The sequence below is a fragment of the Cetorhinus maximus genome, chromosome 19 (genome assembly GCF_964194155.1).
Source record: "Cetorhinus maximus chromosome 19, sCetMax3.hap1.1, whole genome shotgun sequence".
Lineage (NCBI taxonomy): Eukaryota > Metazoa > Chordata > Chondrichthyes > Lamniformes > Cetorhinidae > Cetorhinus > Cetorhinus maximus.
Genome location: NC_135897.1, coordinates 91,744,215 through 91,763,543, shown reverse-complemented (window position 1 = coordinate 91,763,543; position 19,329 = coordinate 91,744,215). Strand labels below are relative to the sequence as shown.

The 19,329-nt window shown below is 44.1% G+C and overlaps 1 protein-coding gene across 3 annotated transcripts in view; it reads right to left on the bottom strand.

Moving 5' to 3' along the window:
* LOC144694033 (choline-phosphate cytidylyltransferase A-like) overlaps positions 1–19,329 on the bottom strand; it is a 56,691-nt gene that overhangs the window by 33,129 nt on the left and 4,233 nt on the right. Inside the window, exons 1-2 of one of the 3 annotated variants that reach the window (XM_078564382.1) lie at positions 4,234–4,256; positions 4,004–4,129 (exon numbers count right to left, since the gene is read on the bottom strand). In XM_078564382.1, the coding sequence (XP_078420508.1) occupies positions 4,004–4,117 (114 nt within the window). In that variant the 5' untranslated portion in view covers positions 4,118–4,129; positions 4,234–4,256. Of the gene's footprint in view, positions 1–4,003; positions 4,130–4,233; positions 4,257–19,329 lie in introns of those variants that run through there. The other 2 variants (XM_078564379.1, XM_078564380.1) reach the window with 2 other exon arrangements.

The window sequence follows — 19,329 nt, the reverse complement described above, 5'->3', positions numbered from 1 at the left end:
TAAGCTGATTGGCAAAAGAAGCAATGGCCACAGAAAGAAAACCTTTTTCAGGAGCTGAAATGCACTGCCCAGGAGTGTGGTAGAGGCAGATTAAATCGAGGCATTTAGAGGGAATCGGATTGTTATCTGAAAAAGAAGAACGTGCAGGGCTGCAGGGAGGCAGAGGAATGGCACTGGGTGAACTGTTCCTTCAGACAACCAGCACAGGTATGATGGGCCGATTGGCCTCCTATGCTGTAATCATTCTGTCAAGTCAGAAGTGTGATGGGATACTCTGCTTGCCTGGATGAATGCAGCTCCAATAACACTAAAGAAGCTCAACATCATCCATGACAAAGCAGCCCACTTGATCAGCACCCCATCCATCACCTTAAACATTCACTCCCTCCACCACCAACACACAACGGCAGCAGTGCATGCCATCTATAAGATTCATTATACAATGCACCAAGTGAAGTGTAATCACTGCTGTAATGTAGGAAATGCAGCAGCCAATTTGGGCAAAGCAAGATCCCATAAACAGCAATCAGATAATCTGTTTCTTAGTGATATTGGTTGAGGGATAAATTTTGGCCCAGGACACTGGAGAGAACACGCCCTGCTCTTCTTCGAAATAGTACTGTGACACCTTTTATTCCATCCGAGGGGGCAGATGGGCCTCTGTTTAATGTCTCATCTATAAGACAGCATCTCTGATGTTGCGGCACTCTCTCAGCTTGGATTTCATGCTCAAGTCTCTAGAGAGGGACCTGAACCCATGATCCACTGATTCAGAGATGGCATTACCCAAGCTTTTGGTCTCTACCATGTATAAGGACAAGAGTAACAGGCACATGGGAACACCACCACTTCCTTGCTCTCCTCCAAATCAAGTACAACACACCACTTTAAGAACATAAGAAATAGGAACAGGAGTAGACCATTCAGCCCCTCGAGCCTGCTCCGCCATTCAATAAGATCATGGCTGATCTTGTGTTTCGATTTCCACATTCCCATCTAACCCCGATAACCTTTGATTCCCTTGCCTGACAAGAATCTATCTACCTCTGCCTTAAAAATATTCAATGACCCCGCCTTCACCACCTTCTCAGGCAGAGAGTTCGAAAGTCGCACAACCCTCAGAGAAAAAAAATTATCCTCATCTCTGTCCTAAAAAGGACCCCTAATTTTAAAACCATGCCCCCCTAGTTCTGGACTCAACCACAAGAGGAAACATTCTTTCCACGTCCACCTTGTCAAGACTGTTCAGGATCTTGTATACTTCAATCAAATCACCCCTCACTCTTCTAAACACCAGTGGAAACAAGCCCAGTCTGTCCAACCTTTCCTCATAAGACAGCCCACTCATTCCAGGTATCAATCTAGTAAACCTCCTTTGAACTGCCTCCAATGCATTTACATAAGGAGACCAAAACTGCACACAGTATTCAAGATGCGGTCTCACCAATGCCCTGTATAACTGAAGCATAACATCTTTACTTTTACATTCAATCCCTCTCGTAATAAAGGATAGCATTCCATTAGCCTTCTTAACTACTTGCTGTATCTGCATACTAACTTTTTGAGACTTATGTACTAGAACATCTATGGAAATACATCTTCATTCCTTCATAATTTCTGGGACAAAATCCTGGCATTCTCTTCCTAACAGCACTGTGGATGTACGTATTCCAGATGGACTGCAGCAGTTCAAGAAGGCAGTTCACCATCACCTTCTCAAGGGCAGTTCGGGATGAATAATAACTGTCGGATTTTCCAGCGACACTCGCATTCCATGAAAGAATTAAAAAATTGATGAGGGGCAGAGTGGGCTCAAGTGAAAAAGAACCCACAAGAACTAGATGGGCTGAATGGCCTGTATCAATATCAGGATGTTCCATAATTCTGTAAAAAATTCAGAACATTTTGCTTTGTACAACTGTCATTGAAACTCTAGCCTTGAACCTAACGTCAATACACAGTGTAAGAACAATTAGCGATGTGTTTTATGGCTGGTTGTATTATCAAGAATAGCTTTCTTATCACAAATGTCTCACAATAAGTCAGCCACTTCTATGCTTAGTGAAGACATCTTTTGTTCTCTCCTCTCCTGAAGGCACTGGGAGATCACCCCGTTGGTACTAGCCGCTCAGTGTCGGCCACGGCTCTGTGGGCAGTCTTCTTGCGCCTGGTTCAGTGGGTCATGGGTTCAAGTCCTACGCCAGAGACTTGAGCATGGAATTCAAGCTAATGCTCTCCTGAGAGAGTGCCGCAGCAGCAGAGGTGCCGTCTTTCAGTGGAGACGTTAAACTGAGGCCCCATCTGCCTTCTGAGATGGAGGTAAAAGATCCCACCGAATTATTTTGAAGAAGAGCAGTGGAGTAATCCCCAATGTCCAGGGCCAAAGTTTATCCTTCAACCACCACTAAAACAGATTAACTTATTGCTGTTTTTAGAATCTTGCTGTGCCCAAATTGGCTGCTGAGTTTCCTATATTACAGCAGTGACTACATTTCAACAAGTACTTCAAAGCTATAAAGTGCTTTGGGGTTGCAAAACATGTGCAGAAATATTTTTCTTTTTGAAAAAAAAACACTAGCCATGGGTGGGATTTGAACCCACGACCAATGAGTTGTTAGTTCAGACATATAGCACACCTATGCCCAGCTGACCTGCAATAGGGATGCTGCAATTCCTGCAAGTGCACTTCAGCTTTGCAGTAGCTTTTTGCAACTGGAGCTTCCACCAATGAGGGGCCAGCAATGTCACAAATCACACTCCGGGCCTTAATGGGCAGGCCAGGAGATCAGGGGCCAGATCCTTTTCAGGCCTGAAGTTAGAGCTAAATAGCTATCAACACCAATACTGCACCAAAGGCAACTTGCCAAAAGCCATTCTGACCAAGGCACAGAGGGGGAAGAGGTGTGTAAGAGTTAAGGGCAGCTAATCAGAATGGCAAAAGGTAGGAAGCAGTCTTCCATTGTTGTTCACCATTTAAATGAACAATTTAAACTCAGAATTAGAAATACAATTTCAAAATTTGCAGACAACACCAAATTAGGAGATGCAGTTAACAATGAGGAAAGATAAAATAAATATGACATTAATAAACTTTCAGAATGTGTGTGTAGTTGGCAAATTAATTACAATATAGATAATTCTGAGGTGGTGCATTTTGACTGGAAGGATAAGGAGAGCATACACTGCCTGAATAATAAGCGCCTAATATGACTGAGGAACAGAGGGACCTCGGGGTACAGATACACAAAGCACTAAAAGTGTTAACTAGGCTATAAAAAAGCAAACACAACACTGGGGTTCATTCCTAGTGAGAGAGAGAGAGAGAACTGAAAAGTAGAGGAGTTATATTAAACTTGCATCAAACCTTGATTAGACAACACTTGGAGTTACTGTTCACAATTCTAGTCTCCATATTATAAAATGATAGATGGACACCAGTGAAGGGGCCAAAAGACTTACAAAACTGATACCAGAACTGAGAGGTTATAACTAATAGGGCAAATTGAACAGGCTGGGGCTCTTTTCTATGGAGAAGAGAAGATGTAGGGATGGCCTATTAGAGGTTTTTAAAATTGCGAAAGGGTTTGATAGAGTAGACACAGAAGTTGTTTCCAGTTGTGAGGGAAACCAAAGCTAGAGGCCATGATGATCATTCATAAATCCAACAAGGAATTCAGAAGAAACTTCTTTACCCAGAGACTGGTCAGAATGTGGAACTTGCTATCAGGTGTGGCTGAGGCGAATAGCACCGATGCATATATTGATGGGGTGAGATGTGGACTCATGAGGACATAAACGCCAGCAAGGACAAGTTGGGTTGAATGGCTGTATAATTCTATGTAATAAATGAGGCACAATCCTTCCAGATTTTAAACAGCTGCCAGGTAAATACCCTACTACTAGACTGAAGTCAATTCTGACAACCTTTATCATAGTGTACCCAGTCATTCTATTGAACAATAAGGTCTCGTTAGCTGGCACGTTGCATCAGTCTCAGACTTACGGGTCGTGCGATTTTCATTGGGCTGGCGTCTTCGTCGTCCGTGGTGCCATTGGATCCTGCTCCGTCCTTCCGTCTCTTTCTGGAGTTTGATTTGGCAACAATCTGTGTCTCCATCTCATCAGGTACCTGCAGTGATTAAAGAAAAAGGAAAATAAACAAATGGAGTTCTGTGCTGGAAATCAGACCAAGAAAAGCTGGATGGTGAACTTATTTTAAATGAAGGTCATTACCAAGATTAGATGGGGACTGCAGCACAGCCAAACCTGAAATCTGCACTCAAAACAATTTGTACACGCACACATGAAGCAACACTCCTCGCATACACTGTCACATTTTACAGCAACAGTCATTGGTCAACAGCCAAGTCCAATCACAGCTCAGAGGCCTGGTCAAATTCCACCCCTTCCCTGGGTTGGAAAGGAGAGGTAATGAAAGTCAGCCAAATGCTTTTTGCAAACTCAGCATAAACCAGGCATTGACTCTGCGACAAGCGGTCCACACGTTCAGCAACCCCATGAGGACAAATCCTCCACCCACAAAAAGCAGGACACAGTCAGGGTGCCAAAGGCCCGGGTTTTCTACAGCAGTGAAATCACTGGCATGTGCCCTAAATTTCACCGCTTGGCACCGATGGTGCGGTTGGAAAGTTCCTCCAATCCTACCTAGAGCACGCCGCAGTGAAGATGATGGTGAATTGGGAGCAGTGGCCTTTCAATCCCAGCAATTTGATGGCTGCGACCCCAGAATTGACGGTCCAACTCACTTCCTTTGTGCTGCAACGCACCATTGGAAAGTTCCGCCTCCCCCCAGGAAAATCAGAGCCTCACCCTCAAGCTACATAGTTATAGACTTCGCTCCCAAACATCAAAGTATGACAATACTCGTGGAGTGACTGGGATACCCTGTCCCAGCCTTGACAGGTTTTGGGAATGTAGGGGTTATGTTACTGAACTAGCAATCCAGAGAATACAGTGGAATTTAATCTCACCATGGCATTTTGAGAATTTAACTTCACCGAGAAACAGAAAGAATTAGTAAGTGGCCATGAGCTGTTGGATAGTCATAAAAACCCAAGCAGTTCACTCATGTCCTTTAGGGAAAACAAACCTGCCTTCTTCGCCAGGTCAGGATCTATGTAAAACTCCAGTCTGAAACCAACGCAAACATTAACTACCATCAGAGTGGCCCCTCAGTCATATCACATCTCAAGGTAATTTGGAATGGGATAATAAATGCCACTGTCGCCCACATCCCAAATACTGATGGGTGTTGTATCATGCTAAAGGCACTACATCAATGCAAGTTGGCGTTGTTAAAGGCAAGGCCTGAGGTCACATCGTTCAGACTGGTTATAACTACCAAACTAACACCATGCCAGACTCGGCAACAGTTCACCTTCGGTAAACACAGAAATGAAAGGACTCAACAGTTCAGCATGCAACAGAATGGATGAAAAACACATTGATATATAGGCAGAAGTTACGGAGTCACAGTGCAACGGGTACAGAACATCACGGAGAGTAAACCAAAGGCCTACAGAGAAGAAAGTTTCTTGGACAATCTCAGGGCGTCCCAAAGTGCTTCACAGCCAATGAGGTACTCTTGAAGGGTTGTAACGTGGGAAAAACAATAGCCAATTTGTGCACTGCAAGATCCCACAGTCAGAAATATGATCATGAGCAGCTAATCTGTTTTTGCTCATGCTGGCTGAGGGTTAAATATTGGCCAAGGCACCAAGGACTGGTCTCCTGCGCTTCTTTGAAATAGCGGCTTCAGGATCTTACACTTCCATCTGAGTGTGTAGCCGGATCCTCTATTTAATGCCTCATCCAAAAATCATCACCTCCAAAAGTGCAAGACTCTCTCAGCGCTGCCACCAGGAGTGTTGGCCCATATCACTGGCTCAAGTTTCTGCAGTGGATCTTGAACCCATGACCACTGACTCATGCTGAACTGCACAACACACTGAGCCAAGGTTCTCCTTCAGTCCATAATGTTAAACAAGTGAAACATAGAAAGATTTATGGCTCTATCCAGTCTAATTGTACCTTCCAACTCTGGAGTTGTAGCCCTGTAGGTTACGACACTTCAAGTGCATATTCAAGTATTTTTTTTTTTAGAATGTGATGAGGGCTTCTGCCTCTACCACTCTTTCTGGCAGTGAGTTCCAGACCATCACCACAGTCTGGGTGAAAGCATTTCTCAGCTCCCCACTAATCCTTCTACCAATTACTTTAAATCTATGCCCCCTGCTTATTGACCTAAGGGAAATAGGTCTTTCCTATGCACTCGATATCGGCCCCTCATAATTTTATAGACCTTAATTAAACCTCTCTCAGCCTCCTCTGTTCCAAACAACCCCAACCAATCCAATCTTTCCTCATGGCTAAAATTCTTTACTCCTGATAACATCCTCATACATCCTCGGTGTACCCTCTGCAGTGTGATCACATCCTTCCCGTAATGTGGTGATCAGAACTGTACATGTTCTCTAGCTGCGGTCTAAATAGTGTTTTATATAGTTCTAGCATAACCTCCCTGCTCATATTTTGTTCCTGGGTGAATAAAGTATCCTATATGCCCTTTTAACCACCTGTCCTGATACCTTCAGGGATCTGTAGAATTACACTCCCAAGATTCCTCTGTTCCTCTACACTTTTCAGAATCCCACCATTTATTGTGTATTCCCTTACCTAGTTTGTTCTCCCCATGAGCTGCTGCATCGTCATAAAAACCCCAGCAGTTCATTCCTCACATGTCTCCGGATTGAATTCCATTTGCCACTTCTCTGTCCACCTGACCAGTCCATTGATATCTTCCTGCAATCTACAGCTTTCTTCCTCACTATCAACACATTGCTAATTTTTGCACAATCTGCAAACTTCTTAATCATGCTCCTTAACTGCAAGTCTAAATCATTGTTTTGTACACACCAATAGCAAGAGACTCACCCTGACCCTTGTGGGACCTCACTGGAAACAACCTCCCAGTCGCAAAAACATTCATCGATCACCATTTTCAAGGATGCTTCCCTGCCTCTGAGGCAATTTTTAAACCAATTTACCACATTCTCTTGGATCCCATGAGCTTTTAATTTTTAATTTTCTGACTAGTCTGTCGAATGGAATCTAGTCAAAAGCCCTGCTAAAACCCAGGTAGATGACACCAAATCCGCTACCCTCATCAACCCTCCTCATCTCCTCAAAAAATTCAATAAATTTAATCGGATACAACCCTCCCCATAGCAAATCCACATGGCTTTCCTTGAATATATAATTATATTAAATTATAATTTATACTGTCTCAAATTTTAATCAATAATGTGTCCATCACTGAAGTTAGGCTGGTTCAGGCTATCCCTTTCCCTCTTTTTTAGGCAGTTCTCCAGTACCACGCCTGTAGCCAGGTTTAATTGGAAAATAATGCCCAGAGCTTCCACTATTTCTTCCCTTGCTTCCCTTAGCAAATTGGGAAACACTTCCTCTGGGCTGGTGGTTTATCCATTTTCAAGGATGTTAAAATACCTTAACATTTCCTCCCTCAATCTGTTTATCATCCCATATTTCACAGTCCTCCTCAACGACAATACCTGCTTTGTTCCTCTCTTTTGTGAAAACAGATGCAAAATATTCATTAAGAACCATGCCCACATCCGCCTTCACACATGTTACCTTTCTGCTCCCTAATAGGCCCTACCCTTTCCTTAGTTACTCTCTTGCTCTTTATGATCATATTAAACATCTTTGGATTTTCCTTCATTTCACTTGCTAATATTTTTCCATGCCCTCTCTCTGCTTTCCCAATTTCTGTTTTCGTTTCACCGCTGCACTTTCTATACTCCCGTAAAGAATGAATTGGGCTTTCTGCAATATTGAATCTTGGGATCTGATATAAGCTCTCTTATTTTTGTTATATTCTACCCCTTGTCCCTTGTGCACTTTGACATCGGGTGGGGTGTGGGGTCTAGATTTTGGAGTTCCCTTTGTGGGAACATATTGGTTCTGAATTCTCTCTTTCTCCTTCTCCAATGCTCCGACACCAATTTACCTTCAAGTAGCTGTTTCCCATTCACGTTTCCCAAATCACACCGCAGCTTAATAAAACTGGCCTTTCCCCAGTTTAAAACTTATATCTTTATCCTTTCCCATAACTACCCTAAAATGCACTAAACTGCTCTGCCACTGATAACTCTGATACCTGCATTCCCCAAAACTAAATGCTGGACAGAGTAGATAGGGAAAAACTGTTCCCACTCATGAAAGAGCCAAGAACGAGAGGGCACAGATTTAAAAGTAATTTGCAGGAGAAGCAAAAGCGAGAAAAATACTTTTTCACGCAGTGAGTGGTTGGGGTCTGGAATGCTCTGCCTGTGTGTGTGGTGGAGGCAGGTTCAATTGAGGCATTCAGAAGGGAATTAGACTGTTATCTGAAAAGGAAGAACGTGCAGGGTTATGGGGACAAGGTGGGGGAGCGGCACTAATTAAATTGTTAATTTGGAAAGCCAGTGCAGACACGATAGGCCGAATGGCCTCCTGCACTGGAAAATACTGCCATTCTGAGATCTATCACTTCTCTTCTTGGGTTTGCTACAACGGCTAAAAAGGTTCTCCTGAAAGTATTTTAATAATTCTGCACCCCCTATACAGTTTACACTGAATTAATATTAGGTAGTTGAAATGTCCTACTATTACTGCTCTATTGTTTCTGCACTTCTCAGCAATTTGCCTTCATACTACCTTTTCTATTTCCCTCTCACTGTTTGGGTGTCTATAGTATACTCCGAGCAGTCTGATTACCCTTGTGTTCCCCCTCCTGTTAAAGACTTCAATAACTTGGATGAGCATTTAGGAAAGTGCAGCAACACCTAAGATCTTGCATTTAACAGGATTAAACAGCTTGCAATAGAAAGAATTCAGTGTGTCTGGAGCTGTGGGCAACATCGGTATTCAACAAACTTGCACTCTCAGGAATAAAAGCAAAAAAACGGCGGATGCTGGAAATCCAAAACAAAAACAGAAACAGAAATACCTGGAAAAACTCAGCAGGTCTGGCAGCATCGGCGGAGGAGAGCACAGTTGACGTTTCGAGTTCTCATGACCCTTCAACAGAACTCGAAACGTCAACTGTGCTCTCCTCCGCCGATGCTGCCAGACCTGTTGAGTTTTTCCAGTTATTTCTGTTTCTGTTTTTGTTTTGCACTCTCAGGAGCTTTACATGTCACACCCAGTGCAAAGAGTCTCACACCCAGATTGCCCGAACAAAGCTTCCAAGTTAATAGTCTGTACACAATCTCCGAGAGTATCAAAGCTGCGCAATGACAGGAATGTGCTACTGTGTGGGATGCATTTCTGTAGCACCTTTCATGACCTCAGGACATCTCAATGTGCTTTACAGCCAATTAAGTACTTCTTTTGAAATGTAGTCACTGTTACAATGTAGGAAACAGAGCAGCCAATTTGTACTTCTCCCTAGTTCTCGTTGTAGTGTAGGGAATGTGGCAGCCAATTTACACACAGCATGCTCCCACAAACAGGAACGAGAGATAAATGATCAGATTATCTGTTTCGGTGATGTTGGAATAAATATTGGCCAGGGTACCAGAGAGAACTCCGCTGCTCCTCGAAATTGTGTATGGAATCTTTTACATCCACCTGAGAGGGCAGATGGGGCAATGGTTTAAAGTCTCATCTGAAGGATGGCGCATGCAACAAGGCAACATTCCCTCTGTACTGCACTGGGAACACGAGTGGGACTTGAACCTGTAACCTTTTGTCTGGGAGGTGACAGTGCCACCAACTGAGTGGCGGCTGACATCATGGTATACATTTGAAGGGTGGGTTTCTAAGGAAGCAAATGAGTTACCCAGTCACAGGCACTGTTCTCCTTACGACAATTTCCCAAATTATTAAAACTCTCAGCAAAGTGACGTCAGCACCAGTTTGGGGCAGTATTCTGGCAAAGTGGGGCATCGTTTGGCTGATGAAGCAGCTTGACACGGTGTATCTGCGTGTGTGTGATCCCTCAATAAACATCACTAAAGCAAATTATCTGCTCATTAATCTCATGGCTGCTTGTGAGACTTTGCTGGGTGCACATTAACAGCTGCACTGCCCGCGCTGTAACTGTGACCGCTCCCTGGCAAATGACAGTGACTCCCCACTCACACTCTGTATCAACATGGCAATAGTCCCCTGAGCCTTTCTCCTTGCTCCTGTGAACTCTTAAATACCCTGCCTTGCACACACACGAAAAAAGACACTGCACCGTCTCAAACGACACCATGGCACACCCAGTCCTTGCTTTGCCCTTCGACCTACGGTCTCTTAAACCTGAAACTTGGCCTCACCTCATCATCTTCAATTCCGATCGTCTTTCTTTCTCTCCAGCCTTGGCCATCAGCCACCATGAAAGTCTCCTTCTATCAATCTTGGGAAGTTGTAAATCTGGACGGGAAACTTCACCACTCCCACGGTTCTGTGTAGCATTTGCAGAATCTGCAGCATTTTATTGGGCACCTTTGGTTTGAGCTTTATCCTTTTCCTCCTGCCAGCGATCTCCACTCCTGAAAGCATTCGATTCTTACTGCTGGTAGAGCGCTGTGGTTGCTGGGTGTTCACTGGTATCTTTGGACAAGCTGCCAACCTTCACGGGTAGGCCTAGGCAACAGCAAGAGTCTCCACCCCAGAGAACTGGGACAAGGTCAACGTGGATTGTTACTGAAGCCTTGTCGCACATACCGGCCACTGCAACCTCACAGGTGATGCCGCCTGCATTGTCCTGCATTTCAGCATAAACATTCACTGCACCCCCCCCCCCCACCAACAATGCACAGTGGCAGCAATGCGTACCACCTACAAGGTACAGCAACTCACCAAGGCTACTTCATCGACAGCACCTTCCAAACCCATGACCGCCTAGAAGGACAAGAGCAGCAGACGCCTGGGAACACTACCACCTGGAAGTTCCCCTCCAAGCCACACACCATCCTGACTTGGAAATATATCGGCCATTCCTTCACTGTCGCTGGATAAAACTCCTGGAACTCCCTCCATAACATCACTGTGGATGTACCTACACCACATGGACTGCAGCGGTTCAAGAAGGCAGCTCACCACCACCTTCTCAAGGGCAATTAGGAATCGGCAAAAAATGCTGGCCTAGCCAGTGACACCCACATCCCGTGAAAGAACAAATAAGAGGTGGACTGAAAGGCAGTGCAGTGAGACAAGCCACATTCGTAAACCAACAATCCAGTTTATATTCCTCCTGTGGGGGAATCCAGAACTAGGGAACACAGTTTCAAATATGAGGTCTCTCATTTAAGACTGAGATGAGGAGAAATTCTCTCTCAGGGGAGTCATTAGTCTTTGGAATTAACTTCCTGAGGGAGCAGTGGAGGCTGGGTCATTGAGTATAGTCAAGGCTGTGTAAGACATTCTTGATCAACAAGGGAATCAAAGGGTTATGTGGGGCAAAGAGGAAAGTAGAGTTAAGACCACAAATCAGATCAGCCATGATCTCACTGAATGGCATAGCAGGTTTAAGGGGCTGAATGGCCTCCTCCTGCTCCTATTTCTTGTGTTCTTGTACACAAGTTGCATGAATGGAGAGAATAATGATCCCCACAGTAAGATTTATCAACCTCCCACACTAGCCTGATAAGCTAACAGAACCTCAACTCTGGCACAGTTCTAGGCAAACTTGCTGTCAGGCTAAACCCTAGCTAACCACTACTGTCCTTAGGTAAAAGCAGAATGTATTTGCACGCCCAAGTCTGGTGTCTTTGATTCTGAGACCAAGCTCTCTTCTGCCCCAATCTGTGCACAGACTGATTTTGTTAACTCAGAGCGGGTGTGCCACTCAACAACTGAATACCCAGGAGACTTCTCCATTACTAGCCAAGCTGGCCACCTGATGATGTGACTACTTTGCCCACAGACCCTGTGACTTCACATTGCTGAAAGGCTTTAGCAACCTGAACAAACACAACAGTTTCTTGAATGCCCCAAAATTCTTCAAATCAACAAGGCTTCCCCCGACTCCCCACAATTGTTTAACATCAACAGGCTCTAAGGGTTAAATCTCAAAATGCTAGGTTCTCCTCAGGGGTTAATCCTTTGCAAGTCAAACTAATCAGGTAGGCAAAAATCTCCAAAATTATCTTCAAGGTAAACGGACTTTGAGTGATGAGATTGGGAGTATTACTCCAGGACTGCCCTGGTGCCATCTTTCTCCTGTTTACATTACAATCCACTCCATTCTGCATCCGGCATCAGACAAGGGCATGAACTGGAGGAGGCCATTCAGTTCCTTGAGCCTGTTCTGCCATTTAATCAGATCATAGAAAACTCCCTTTTCCCATTTTTTTGGGGATGAGGGTGGGGGAGATAGTTCCAGTTTTCTACCATCTCAAGTGGTCTGCAGGTTCACAAGATCATTGGAAAAGTAGATCTCCACTCCCACCAGAGCAAAGCAAGTGAACACTCGATATTTCCAGGCCGTGTAGGGTTTGGGGGTGGGAGATTTGTTCCTTAAAAAAACTTCTCTCAATGAATCTCCTGAAACACTAAAGCAAGTTTAAATAAACTCACTAGGCAGGAGTCCCACTCACATCCTTGCTGGTCTACACTGGCAACAGTCCCCAAGAGCCTTAAATTAAAAATTCTTGTCGTTGTTATGAAACTCCTCCATGATCTTACTCAACCCTACCTCTGTAACCTCCTTCCCCAAACGGCACTAGCTTGTGTCTGTTCCTCAGACTCTGGTAGCTTGTTCTTCCTCCGTCTCACTATTAGCAGCCAAGTCTTCAGTCACCTACATCCCATTCTGGAATTTTCTCCCTAGACTCCTTCACCGACCCCTCCCACTTTACAAAACCTCCTTAAAACCCATCCCTTCCATCTAACGATTGGATACCCCTCCTAATCTCTCCATCTTTGGGTTGACATTGGCTTTGCTCATTCCTCTGTGAATTACGTGTTTTCGATGTTGAAGGAACTGAGAAGATGCAGGCTGTTGCTGTCTGAGCCTAGAATGTGACGGTCAGCATATTAACCTCTTAAAGGAATCTTCCTGAGCTTGATCCAATTCTATCAGAAATCCACCACACTGGACATTTCTGGCAGGATGGTGATCAGGAACAGATCACTGGATAGCTATTCATTTCCTAGCCCAAAGGTCCAGATGCCATTTGTGGCCTTTTGATCTATCTTTGACCCCCCTCCCATTTCTCATCTACATGCTGCCCCTTGGCGATATCATCCAAAAGCACGACGTTAGTTTTTACATGTATGCTGAAGGCACCCAGCTCCACCTCATCATAAGCTCTCCCAACCCCTCTGCAGTCTTTAATTATCAGCATGCTTATCTAACATCCAGCACTGGATGAACAGGAGTTTCATCTGACTAAATGCTGGAAAGACAAAAGCCGTAGTCTTTGGTCATCAGCACAACCTCTCTTCCCTAGCTACCGACTCCATCCCTGGTTCCTAATGATTGAGGCTGAACCAGTGTCAGGAAGATACAATAATTTTCATAATGTTATTGGAATTTATTGTAGAGTAATAGAGGGGTCTGTATCTATGAGTGTGTTTGTTTGTGTGTGTGTTTGTGTGTGTGAGAGAGAGAGAGAGAGAGAGAGACTTAATTGAATTGAAGGTAAAGTCCAAAGACATAATGAAACCATGGGAATTTGCATTCAAAGGGGAAAATATATGTAAAGACAAGAAGGCTGTGTGCAAAAGAGACATTTTAAGATCTAATACAAGTTGTGAAAAGCCTCCAACATCTAAGCCTCAAGCCGCTGTGTACAAGGAACCGAAGCTGAGAAAAACTCACTTTGAATTCGATTGTTCAGCGTATTGTGTGTCACTTTGCCTGGATCTTTTAAAATCTGTGTGTCTTACTGTTGCCTTAACGGAGTTCTAACTGGGAGTTAGATTAACTAGGAGAGCTAGGAGTTTTCATAACAATTTATAGACCTATGCAGGTGCTTAAAATCATTTTTTATAAATTTAATAAATGTTTAATTTAGTTTTGTAAAAACCCTCTGAGACTCAGTGGCCTTACTGCTACTGAATTCAAGGCACGCATCTCGAATTAATACACAAAATGCAAAATAGTTGTGGCAGTTGTTTCATGTTTCCCTTTGGGATTTGAGCAGCTCAGCATTTACCATCTGCTGTGCCATAACAACCAGGCTGTTCATAACCTTGGTGTCATATGTGACGCTGAAATGACCTTCCTGTCACCTAACCAGACTAAGACCACCTATTTCCACCACTGTAACTGAGTCCCACTCTGTCCCTTCCTCAACTCATCTGTGCTATTGTTGCCTTTTGACTATTCCAACACACTCCTGACCAGCTTCCCACATTTTACCCTCAAGGTCACCCAAAACTCTGTTGCCAGTGTCGTTATTTGCACCAAGGCTGGTTCACCCCTCATCCCCTGTGCTCACTGCCCTAGACTAGCTATTCCTTGTTTTCAAATTCCTCCATGGCCTCATTCCTCCATATCTCTGTAATCTCCTCCAGCCCCATAACCCTACAAGATTTCTGCGCTCTTCCAATTCTGGCCTCCTATACGCCTCCGATTTTAATCGCTCCACCGTTGGTGGCTGTGCCTTCAACTACCTGGGCCCCAAGCTCTGGAATTCCCTCACTAAACCTCTCCACCTCACTAGGCTCCTTTAAGAGGCTGCTTGAAATCTCTTGGGCCAAGCTTTTTGTCATCTGACCTAACGTTACCTTTGCAGCCAGTGATGTTCTTTTCAAGTGTTGTCACTGCTGTAATTTAGGCAAAGCTGCATCCAATTGGAGCACAGCAAGCTCCCACAAACAGCAACAAGTTAAGAGTTTGCTAATTCTACTGACGAGTCAGGAATTTGTGGGTTAAACTCCCCACTCGAGGGGCCTGAACACGTAATCCAGGTTGACACACACAGTGCAGTACTGAGGGCCGGCTGCACTGACGGAGGTGCCTCTTTCAGATGAGACTTGACATTGAGTCTCCCTTAAATGTGAAATTTAGCTCCTTTGAAGTGCCTTGGGACAATAAAAGCACTATATAAGCTGTATAAGACCCCTAGCAAAACTGCAGTCAACAGGACTCGGGGAAAACTCTTCGCTGATTGGAGTCATAGTTACCACGTAGGAAGATGGTTGTGGTTGTTGGAGGTCAATCATCTCAGTTCCAGGACTGCAGAAACTCCTCAGGGTACTTAATATCCTAGGCCCAACCGTCTTCAGCTGCTTCATCAGTGGCCTTCCTTCCATCATAAGGTCAGATGTTCACTGGTGATTGCACAATGTTCAGCACCATTCATGACTCCTCAGGGATGCTGAAGCAGTCCATGTCCACATGTAGCAAGACCTTGACAACATTCAGGCATGGGCTAAGTGGCAGGAAACATTGGCACCACACAAATGCCAGGCAAAAACCATCTCCAACACGATCGAATCTAAGCATCACTCCTTGATATTCAATGACATTACGATCACTGAATCCCCCACTATCAACATCCTGAGGATTATTGACCAGAAACTGAACTGGACTAGCCATATAAATACTGTGGCTGCAAGAGCAGGTCAGAGGCTAGGAATCATGCTGACACCCCAAAGCCTGTTGTCCACCACCTACAAGGCACAAGTCAGGATGAGTGCAGCTGCAACAACACTGAAGCCGGGCCCGGGAGTGTGGGGTACAGAAGATGCCAAACACCAGGGGAAACAATCCAGTTCTTGAGGTAGGCTGCACTGAAGTTATGTACCATATATCATCCTTCTCTGAAAAATTCTGATCAACAATTCAATTTACATTTTTCCTAAGGTGCTGATAGATGTCTGATTGTTAAATTGTGGGGATAGCGTCATTAACTTATATGAGCAGGTATCAGTTATGTATATTGTGGGTTGGTGTCAGAGATATCAGAACGGTTGAATTAGCTACATAATTGAATTGTTTTGTAAATATAGTGGTTTATTTGTAGCCACTATCCTAACGTCAGTTGATTCTCTGTGATTAATTACCCTTTGAGAATCAGCATTGGGCCTCCAAATTCACCATTGCTACAGTCACTGTGCCTGATGTCATGAAAAAAAGACAAAACCTACATTTATACAGCATCTTTCATGATGTCTCAAATCACGTTATAGCCAATTAAATACTTTTAAGTTATAGTCGCTGGTATAATGTAGGCAATGCTATCAAATGGCAGAGCAGGCTCGAGGGGCCGAATGGCCTACTCCTGCTCCTGATACATATGTTCAGATGTCATTCTGGGGTGGATGAGACGAACTGGGCCCGATGGCCTTTGTCATCCATAATTATCTTGTGAACAGAGGGTGGAATCATGGCTGGAGTTCTGTTTATTTTGTTGCTAATGGAAGTTTACTGTGGGGTGAGATTGCCAGGACAGGGGTGTGTAATAGGCTCATAGTGAATCAGTAACCTGTTTTATCCTGCACTTGATTCTCAAGAGTCTTTTCCATTGACTTCAATCTTGTCCTTTTGTCTACTTGCCTATTACCCCACTCTATCTTGGTGCTTTTGAGTTTGTTGAGGAATGAAATATCATGATAAAGTTGTGTTGCATAGCAGATATTGAAAACATATTGTAGGGGGAAGCAGCAATCAGCAGAGTCTTTACACTTGCTGATCAAGAAAACACAGATACAATTGTGAACCGTTCACTCTTTGTTCTCAGGCCTCTTAAAAGTTGTGTCACACAGAGACACCCGAAGCCTCCAACACTACTCACTGACAGTGAATACCTATGTTATTTAATCATTCTACTTCATTGCTCAGGAGTCATTTGATCTTTCTACCCTGTGAGATTACTGATAAAATAGAATCCAATTACACCCTTTGTATGAAATAAGTATATTGAATAATATCATGCACCCAGGGAGGAGAAAATCTTCTGATTTTTCTACAGAATGGAAAAGATCTTGTGCAGTTTATCTGAGTTGCAAGTATTGAATCTTCCTTCAAATATGAATTTCCTGTCACCATGTTCATATGGTGCAATGTGCAGAGTCTGTTAATGAGGGCTGAGGCAGATATTGAAATCAGTGTTATCATCTGCACAGCGTTATTAATAACTAACGGGATATTTTCCTGTCAAATTAACAATACTACATGATGCTGAAGTGAAATTTGTACTCTCTGGTTTAATAGTTGCTGTGGCATCATCTATAGGGTGCACACAAACACGGTGTTCTATTGTTGTTGCTCTTAATATTAATGACCTTTGCTACATAAATATCGGACGACCTTTATAACTGGACATCAACAATGCACGTTATCATTTTACTAGGACCGGTGACTGTTTGGTGAATTGATTGATGAATCTTGAAAGGGGGAAAAATACCCATGCATGACTGAGAGGGAGGGTTAAGTGGGGGGGTGTTTAAAACAAGGGAGCCGGAAAGAGAGGCAGTACCAGGGCTCATGATTTCTCTCTCTCTGGCCCTGAACTCAAGAAACTCGATACCATCCAAGACAGAGCAGCCCCGCTTGATTGGCACCCCATCTACCACCTTCAACATCCACTCACTCCATCACCTACGCAAAGTAGCAGCAGTGTGTACCAACTACAGGATGCACTACAGCAACTGAACAAGGCTCCTTCGACAGCACCTTCCAAACCCTTGACCTCTACCACCTAGAAGGACAAGGGCAGCAGACACATGGGAACACCACCATCTGCAAGTTCCCCTCCAAATCACAGGCCATCCTGACTTGAAACCATATCGGCCGTTCCTTCACTGTCGCTAAGTCAAAAGCTTGGAACTCCCTTCCTAACAGCCCTGTGGGTGTATCTAGACTACATGGGCCACAGCAATTGAAGGCGGTGGCTCACCACCATCTTCTCAAGGGCAATAAAAATGCTGGCCTAGCCAACGATGCCCACACCCCATGAAGGAATAAAAAAAAACAAGTTTGTTATTGTAGAAAGGAAAATCAGGCAGGATGTTAAACCCGTGCTGCACCAGAGCCAACCATTCTCCCTGATGGGCGGGTGAAGCTAAAACCGTCCCTCTGGGATCTAACCAGATTTGATTGCAGGCTGACACCATAAGCCACCTCATTTCTGGGACACAACAATAACATTTATTCTGATTTTTTTTTAAAATCAGTTTACCCAATAATTTGACATAATCAGCTGAATACCAGCGAAAGGGCAATTCAGTGCTACAATAAAATACAGGCAAGCAGATAATTCAAATAAGCAGCTTTGAATGAACACATCAGATTTCTGCGCACACCCACTTATCTATATTGTACAGCTCAAAATACAACAGCAGAATGATCTCCCTCAGCATGTGAGCACAGTCATATCCTCCCACTGTTTTTATAACGCCTGACTCAATCACAGTTATGCCCCAAGGTGGGTGGGGCGAAGCAGGATACTGGGTCCAACTAAGTTTGACTTTCAATCTGAGTTAGAACATTTGTCTCCTCTTGCTTTCTGTACATTAGCTTTTGTTAAGAGTTTGCAAATTCTACTGACCTCAAGTCAGGGGTCTGTGGGTTAAACTCCCCACTCCAGGGACCTGAACACATCATCCAGGTTCACATACTCAGTACAGTACTGAGGGTATGCCGCACTGTCGGAGGTCCCTCTTTCAGATGAGACTTGACACTGAGTCTCCGTCTGCCCACTCAGGTGTGAATCATTCCTTGGAGACAGTTCCAAAGAACAGCAGGAGAGTTCTCCTCAGTGTCCTCAGTCGATATTTAATCCTAAATCGTTAAAATAGATTATCTGGTCATTTAAATCGTTGCTGTTTGTGGGAGCTTACTATGCGCAAACTGGATGCAGCTTTCCCAAAACTACACACTTGAAAAGAATGTCAATGGCTGCAAAGTGCTTTTTGGGAGAGCAGATGTCGCTCTGCCACAGGAATGCTGTGCCAATGCTGCCACTCTCTCAGGGGAACACCAGGCAAATGCCGCACACTGGCACCATCAGGTAAATCGCAGTGCCGGGGACCTCCTGCAAATAATAGCATATTCGAGACTGCTCTGCACATCATGACCCACTCCCAGCAGCCAGGCACAAAAAGACAGAGTGAGCTCTCCAGATGAAAGAAGAGTGCATTCTCTGCAGAAAACTGTTGACACGGTTAGAAATAATTAGCTATTAAATCAATCATTGTTGATCTCATAGATCACTTACAAACTGCAGATTAAAAACTTATGGTTCAGTGAAGCTGTCATACACGTTGTGGGAGTGTCAGAGAAATCTGGAACTGTACTCAAGAGGTGGAGGCAAATCTCATCTTCATCTCCAACAACTGAAACTTCTTGAAATGACTGAC